Genomic DNA, 7,479 nt, shown 5'->3' on the forward strand with positions numbered 1-7,479 from the left:
GCTCTTATCCAGAGCAGCTTACAGTAAGTAGTGAGTGCATACATTTCATAAAAAAATAATTGAGTATTTTTTTTTTTTTCTGTACATAGCCTGTCTTTTTACTGTTGTTTTATTTTTTTACCTACCTATTGTTCACCTAATACCTTTTTTGCACTATTGGTTAGAGCCTGTAAGTAAGCATTTCACTGAGGTCTACACCTGTTGTATTCGGCGCACGTGACAAATTTTGATTTGATATGATCCAAGGACATGTTTTCCTAGTGGTTTATCTCCTTGATGGTTCAGATCTGGAGAGAGGCTGGGCTGACCCTAGATCTTTACCTACCAGGATCCACATCACTCCCTTAGAGCTCTGTGGCTTCACCCTCCTATTCTACCGGGATCCACATCACTCCCTTAGAGCTCTGTGGCTTCACCCTCCTATTCTACCGTGATCCACATCACTCCCTTAGAGCTCTGTGGCTTCACCCTCCTATTCTATCGGGATCCACATCACTCCCTTAGAGCTCTGTGGCTTCACCCTCCTATTCTACCGTGATCCACATCACTCCCTTAGAGCTCTGTGGCTTCACCCTCCTATTCTACCGGGATCCACATCACTCCCTTAGAGCTCTGTGGCTTCACCCTCCTATTCTACCGGGATCCACATCACTCCCTTAGAGCTCTGTGGCTTCACCCTCCTATTCTATCGGGATCCACATCACTCCCTTAGAGCTCTGTGGCTTCACCCTCCTATTCTACCGTGATCCACATCACTCCCTTAGAGCTCTGTGGCTTCACCCTCCTATTCTACCGTGATCCACATCACTCCCTTAGAGCTCTGTGGCTTCACCCTCCTATTCTACCGGGATCCACATCACTCCCTTAGAGCTCTGTGGCTTCACCCTCCTATTCTACCGGGATCCACATCACTCCCTTAGAGCTCTGTGGCTTCACCCTCCTATTCTACCGGGATCCACATCACTCCCTTAGAGCTCTGTGGCTTCACCCTCCTATTCTACCGTGATCCACATCACTCCCTTAGAGCTCTGTGGCTTCACCCTCCTATTGCACAGTTCTATATCCTGGTGTTTTATCTATTCCACAGTTCTATATCCTGGTGTTTTATCTATTCCACAGTTCTATATCCTGGTGTTTTATCTATTCCACAGTTCTATATCCTGGTGTTTTATCTATTCCACAGTTCTATATCCTGGTGTTTTATCTATTCCACAGTTCTATATCCTGGTGTTTTATCTATTCCACAGTTCTATATCCTGGTGTTGTATCTATTCCACAGTTCTATATCCTGGTGTTTTATCTATTCCACAGTTCTATATCCTGGTGTTTTATCTATTCCACAGTTCTATATCCTGGTGTTTTATCTATTCCACAGTTCTATATCCTGGTGTTTTATCTATTCCACAGTTCTATATCCTGGTGTTTTATCTATTCCACAGTTCTATATCCTGGTGTTGTATCTATTCCACAGTTCTATATCCTGGTGTTCTATCTATTCTACAGTTCTATTCCATCATCCTCTACATTCTAGAGTTCCACCCATGTCCTTCTCTCTCTCACTGGCTGAGTGGCTGATCAGGTGATCTTCAACAAGGGTTTACTTGTTTATCTCCCTGGGGATGTTTTAGACCTACATTCACAAACATTCAACAACACAGCCCTTCTCTCTGTCAGTATCTCTGTCTCTCTCGTGACCTAGGCTAAACCCATACCTACTGTTCACGCAAATGTTTGCGACAAAAACAGTCCCTCTGTCTCTTCCTACACACTCACACCGTGCACCGTGGAATTCCGAGTAGATAAGGGGGAGGGCCTTCGTTGCCCCCTATCTCACGGTTTCAGCGCAACACTCTTCCTGCAAACAACATACACACTGCATGAGGCGCTCCGCTCACACACCAGCAGCACGTCGCCACAGCTGTAGCAGCGCTTCTCAGTCTCCGGGGGCTGTGGGAGTTCCGAGCGAACAGGGAAGCAGGGCCCACGGGGAGTCGGGGACCCAGCAGTGTGAGGCTTGGCAGGAGTCCGGATATTCACACCGAGCGAACACCGGGGGGAAACCGACACCGAGAGAGGAAGAAGGGAGGGAGGCACCTGCTGAAAAGGCACACAACTCTCTCTTTCCTCCTCATTTCAGAACACTTCCGCGTTAAAATGGCTGACCGCGAGCAGGGCAGCAGCGACGGAGAGAGCTCGAGCACCGGGGGATCCGAGCGGCGGGAGAGCGGGGCCGCGAGGGGCTTCGCGCGCCAAGGAGCTCTGCGCCAGAAGAACGTGCACGAGGTCAAGGACCACAAGTTCATCGCGCGCTTCTTCAAGCAGCCCACGTTCTGCAGCCACTGCACGGACTTCATCTGGTTAGTGTGCGTGCGTGGGGGATGTGCGTGGGGGATGTGTGTGCGGCGCGCAGGGTACAGGTGATTCACTTGCTGCTGAATGACTTTAGCCAGACAGAGAGACGGAGAGACGGCATGAATCGCAAACAAGAGATTTAACCCACAGCCTCCAAAACCCGAATGGAACGTGGTTCTATAACCATGAATCCGTCAGTGTAGTGTCCTGTGTGTGGTCAGACCCATCAGACAGATAGGCAGTCTATCGACCGTTCTACCGCATCACACACTGACTCCAGGTGTGTGTGTGTGTGTGTGTGTGTGTGTGTGTGTGTGTGTGTGTGTGTCAGTGTGACACCATTCAGGGATGTTATGATGATCTGTTTTATCTTCAACTCATTAAGTACAAACTTAATGGGGTGACAGGTAGACTGGTGGTTAGAAGGGGGGGCAGGTAGACTGGTGGTTAGAAGGGGGGGCAGGTAGACTGGTGGTTGGAAGGGGGGGCAGGTAGACTGGTGGTTAGAAGGGGGGGCAGGTAGACTGGTGGTTAGAAGGGGGGGCAGGTAGACTGGTGGTTAGAAGGGGGGGCAGGTAGACTGGTGGTTAGAAGGGGGGGCAGGTAGACTGGTGGTTAGAAGGGGGGGCAGGTAGACTGGTGGTTAGAAGGGGGGGGCAGGTAGACTGGTGGTTAGAAGGGGGGGGCAGGTAGACTGGTGGTTAGAAGGGGGGGACAGGTAGACTGGTGGTTAGAAGGGGGGGCAGGTAGACTGGTGGTTAGAAGGGGGGGCAGGTAGACTGGTGGTTAGAAGGGGGGGGCAGGTAGACTGGTGGTTAGAAGGGGGGGACAGGTAGACTGGTGGTTAGAAGGGGGGCAGGTAGACTGGTGGTTAGAAGGGGGGGCAGGTAGACTGGTGGTTAGAAGGGGGGGGCAGGTAGACTGGTGGTTGGAAGGGGGGGCAGGTAGACTGGTGGTTAGAAGGGGGGGCAGGTAGACTGGTGGTTGGAAGGGGGGGCAGGTAGACTGGTGGTTGGAAGGGGGGGCAGGTAGACTGGTGGTTGGAAAGGGGGGCAGGTAGACTGGTGGTTAGAAGGGGGGGCAGGTAGACTGGTGGTTGGAAGGGGGGGCAGGTAGACTGGTGGTTGGGAGGGGGGGCAGGTAGACTGGTGGTTAGAAGGGGGGGGCAGGTAGACTGGTGGTTAGAAGGGGGGCAGGTAGACTGGTGGTTAGAAGGGGGGGCAGGTAGACTGGTGGTTAGAAGGGGGGGGCAGGTAGACTGGTGGTTGGAAGGGGGGGCAGGTAGACTGGTGGTTAGAAGGGGGGGCAGGTAGACTGGTGGTTGGAAGGGGGGGCAGGTAGACTGGTGGTTGGAAGGGGGGGCAGGTAGACTGGTGGTTGGAAAGGGGGGCAGGTAGACTGGTGGTTAGAAGGGGGGGCAGGTAGACTGGTGGTTGGAAGGGGGGGCAGGTAGACTGGTGGTTGGGAGGGGGGGCAGGTAGACTGGTGGTTAGAAGGGGGGGGCAGGTAGACTGGTGGTTAGAAGGGGGGCAGGTAGACTGGTGGTTAGAAGGGGGCAGGTAGACTGGTGGTTAGAAGGGGGGGGCAGGTAGACTGGTGGTTGGAAGGGGGGGCAGGTAGACTGGTGGTTAGAAGGGGGGGCAGGTAGACTGGTGCTTAGAAGGGGGGGCAGGTAGACTGGTGCTTAGAAGGGGGGGGCAGGTAGACTGGTGCTTAGAAGGGGGGGCAGGTAGACTGGTGGTTAGAAGGGGGGGCAGGTAGACTGGTGGTTAGAAGGGGGGGCAGGTAGACTGGTGGTTAGAAGGGGGGGCAGGTAGACTGGTGGTTAGAAGGGGGGGGCAGGTAGACTGGTGGTTAGAGCGTTGGACTAGTAACTGAAAGGTAGCTGGATCGAATCCCCGAGCTGACAAGGTACAAATCTGTCATTCTGCCCCTGAACAAGGCAGTTAAACCACTGTTCCCTGGTAGGCCGTCATTGTAAAATAAGAATTTGTTCTTAACTGATTTGCCTAGTTAAATAAAGGTTACAAACATAGTTAACTGTTTTATCTGTTGTTTTATCTGTAATGTGGATGCTTTGGTGTGTTTGGACCCCAGGAAGAGTAGCTACTGAGGATCCCTAATAAATACAACCACAATTCCAACGTTAGAAAGAGGTGTGTTGTCGTGAGGACATTCCATCATCAGAGTCTATACTAAACGTCATGTTTCATTTCTCTTCACAGGGGTTTCGGGAAGCAAGGTTTCCAGTGTCAAGGTAGGACTTATCAACAGGCCTATTGGCCTACTGTAGCAACCTAGTCTATATATTGTAGTAGGTTACTATAGCAGCCTAGTCTATATATTGTAGTAGGTTACTATAGCAGCCTAGTCTATATATTGTAGTAGGTTACTATAGCAGCCTATATATTGTAGTAGGTTACTATAGCAGCCTAGTCTATATATTGTAGTAGGTTACTGTAGCAGCCTAGTCTATATATTGTAGTAAGTTACTATAGCAGCCTAGTCTATATATTGTAGTTGGTTACTATAGCAGCCTAGTCTATATATTGTAGTAGGTTACTATAGCAGCCTAGTCTATATATTGTAGTAGGTTACTATAGCAGCCTAGTCTATATATTGTAGTAGGTTACTATAGCAGCCTAGTCTATATATTGTAGTAGGTTACTGTAGCAGCCTAGTCTATATATTGTAGTAGGTTACTATAGCAGCCTAGTCTATATATTGTAGTAGGTTACTATAGCAGCCTAGTCTATATATTGTAGTAGGTTACTGTAGCAGCCTAGTCTATATATTGTAGTAACTTATTATATACCACGTCATTATAATACAGTAGCCAAATGTATTGACTATAAATATTTCCCACATTGCTATGGTGATCTGTTGATGGTTAACGGTTAGACCCGATGTCTGCTCCTGTCTTCTGGTCCGTCTCAGTTGGTGACAGGGGGTTCCGTTGCCACCGGGAGGAGTAGGTTACAGGGGGAGGAACGAGGGCAGCGGGTGGGTGTCCAGCTGTGATGTCGCGCGGCGCTGTGATTGATCCCAGTCATTATTTATAGCAGGGATGGGTAACCGGGGGGCCTCATCATGATGGGTAACTTTGATGTGGGTGGGGGCCGCTCATCATGATGGGTCTTTGATGGGGTGGGGGCCGCTCATCATGATGGGTCTTTGATAGGGGTGGGGGCCGCTCATCATGATGGGTCTTTAATAGGGGTGGGGGACGCTCATCATGATGGGTCTTTGATAGGGGTGGGGGCCGCTCATCATGATGGGTCTTTGATAGGGGTGGGGGCCGCTCGTCGTGACGTTGGTGGGGGCCGCTCGTCGTGACGGGGGTGGGGGCCGCTCGTCGTGACGGGGGTGGGGGCCGCTCGTCGTGACGGGGGTGGGGGCCGCTCGTTGTGACCGGGGTGGGGGCCGCTCGTTGTGACGTTGGTGGGGGCCGCTCGTTGTGACGTTGGTGGGGGCCGCTCGTCGTGACGGGGGTGGGGGCCGCTCGTCGTGACGGGGGTGGGGGCCGCTCGTCGTGACGGGGGTGGGGACCGCTCGTCGTGACGTTGGTGGGGGGGGGCGGGCGCTCGTCGTGACGGGGGTGGGGGCCGCTCGTCGTGACGGGGGTGGGGGCCGCTCGTCGCGACGGGGGTGGGGGCCGCTCGTCGCGACCGGGGTGGGGGCCGCTCGTCGCGACGGGGGTGGGGACCGCTCGTCGTGACGTTGGTGGGGGCCGCTCGTCGTGACGGGGGTGGGGGCCGCTCGTCGTGACGGGGGTGGGGACCGCTCGTCGTGACGTTGGTGGGGGCCGCTCGTCGTGATGGGGGTGGGGGCTGCTCGTCGTGGCGGGGGTGGGAGCCGCTCGTCGTGGTGGGTGTGGGGGCCGCTCGTCGTGGCGGGGGTGGGGGCCGCTCGTCGTGGTGGGGGTGGGAGCTGCTCGCTGGTCTGCGTACCCACATCCATAACCCCTCTTGACAACAGAGATCATTTGTGGGGTGGAGAGAAAACGTTTCAGTTTAAACCACGTTTGCTGCAGTGGTACACGTTTCCACAGGGTGCAGAGAAATGTTTATTTTTGATATGATATCTGAGTGAGAGTGACTAACAAAATCAATATGGCCACCCCCCGGACGGTAATTAGACCATGTTGCCAAATTTAGATAGCTGGCTACCTGACTAATTTAGGGGCCCATCCCTGATTTCTAGAGATTGCATCATCAGTGTGTGTGTGTGTGTCAGGTATAGACTGTATAAGCAGTCAAACAGTACTATGAGGTATGAAGCAGAAGGCTGCAGAGATTTTTACATTTTAGTCATTTAGCAGACGCTCTTATCCAGAGCGACTTACAGTAGTGAATGCATACATTTCATACATTTTTTATTAATTTTTTCTGTGCTGGCCCCCCGTGGGAATCGAACCTACAACCCTGGTGTTGCACCATGCTCTACCAACTGAGCTACAGGGAAGGCCAGATGGTACCAGTGTCTAGCCAGAACGTACAACAGAGAGGAGATGGTACCAGTGTCTAGCCAGAACGTACAACAGAGAGGAGATGGTACCAGTGTCTAGCCAGAACGTACAACAGAGAGGAGATGGTACCAGTGTCTAGCCAGAACGTACAACAGAGAGGAGATGGTACCAGTGTCTAGCCAGAACGTACAGCCGTTGAAGATGCTGCACACGTGATGCTACTGTGTCTTGGGGTGTGAGTTGTTGCTTCGTCAGGGTGGTAACACAGGAAATGCAAAGAGGGTGAAATGCAACACACACAGAGAGGCAGAAACCCACCCTTTCCGTCCCCAACAAAGCGGAAACAGACCACACTTGCTGATCTAGAAGAGACCCACAGACTAAAATACTGGGCTCTAATACTATATGATCTCTGTCTCTCTCTCTGGATCTCTGTCTCTTTTTCTGTCTGTCTCTTTATCTGTCTGTCTCTCTCTTTATCTGTCTGTCTCTCTCTCTTTTTCTGTCTGTCTCTGTCTGTGGATCTCTGTCTCTTTATCTGTCTGTCTCTGTCTCTGTCTGTCTCTGTCTCTTTATCTGTCTGTCTCTCTCTCTTTTTCTGTCTGTCTCTGTCTCTGGATCTCTGTCTCTTTATCTGTCTGTCTCTGTCTCTGTCTGTC

At 52.1% G+C, this 7,479-nt stretch overlaps 1 protein-coding gene across 2 annotated transcripts in view; it reads left to right on the forward strand.

The window, feature by feature from the left end:
* The first annotated feature begins 1,832 nt into the window (after positions 1-1,832).
* Positions 1,833-7,479, forward strand: part of LOC106594520 (protein kinase C beta type) — a 97,402-nt gene continuing 91,755 nt past the window's right edge. The window contains exons 1-2 of one of the 2 annotated variants that reach the window (XM_045711386.2): positions 1,833-2,357; positions 4,578-4,609. In XM_045711386.2, coding sequence (XP_045567342.1) covers positions 2,155-2,357; positions 4,578-4,609 — 235 coding nt within the window. In that variant the 5' untranslated portion in view covers positions 1,833-2,154. The remainder of the gene's footprint in view (positions 2,358-4,577; positions 4,610-7,479) is intronic. The other variant, XR_014382273.1, reaches the window with a different exon arrangement.

This window comes from Salmo salar, chromosome 02 (genome assembly GCF_965601325.2).
Source record: "Salmo salar chromosome 02, fSalSal1, whole genome shotgun sequence".
Taxonomy (NCBI): domain Eukaryota; kingdom Metazoa; phylum Chordata; class Actinopteri; order Salmoniformes; family Salmonidae; genus Salmo; species Salmo salar.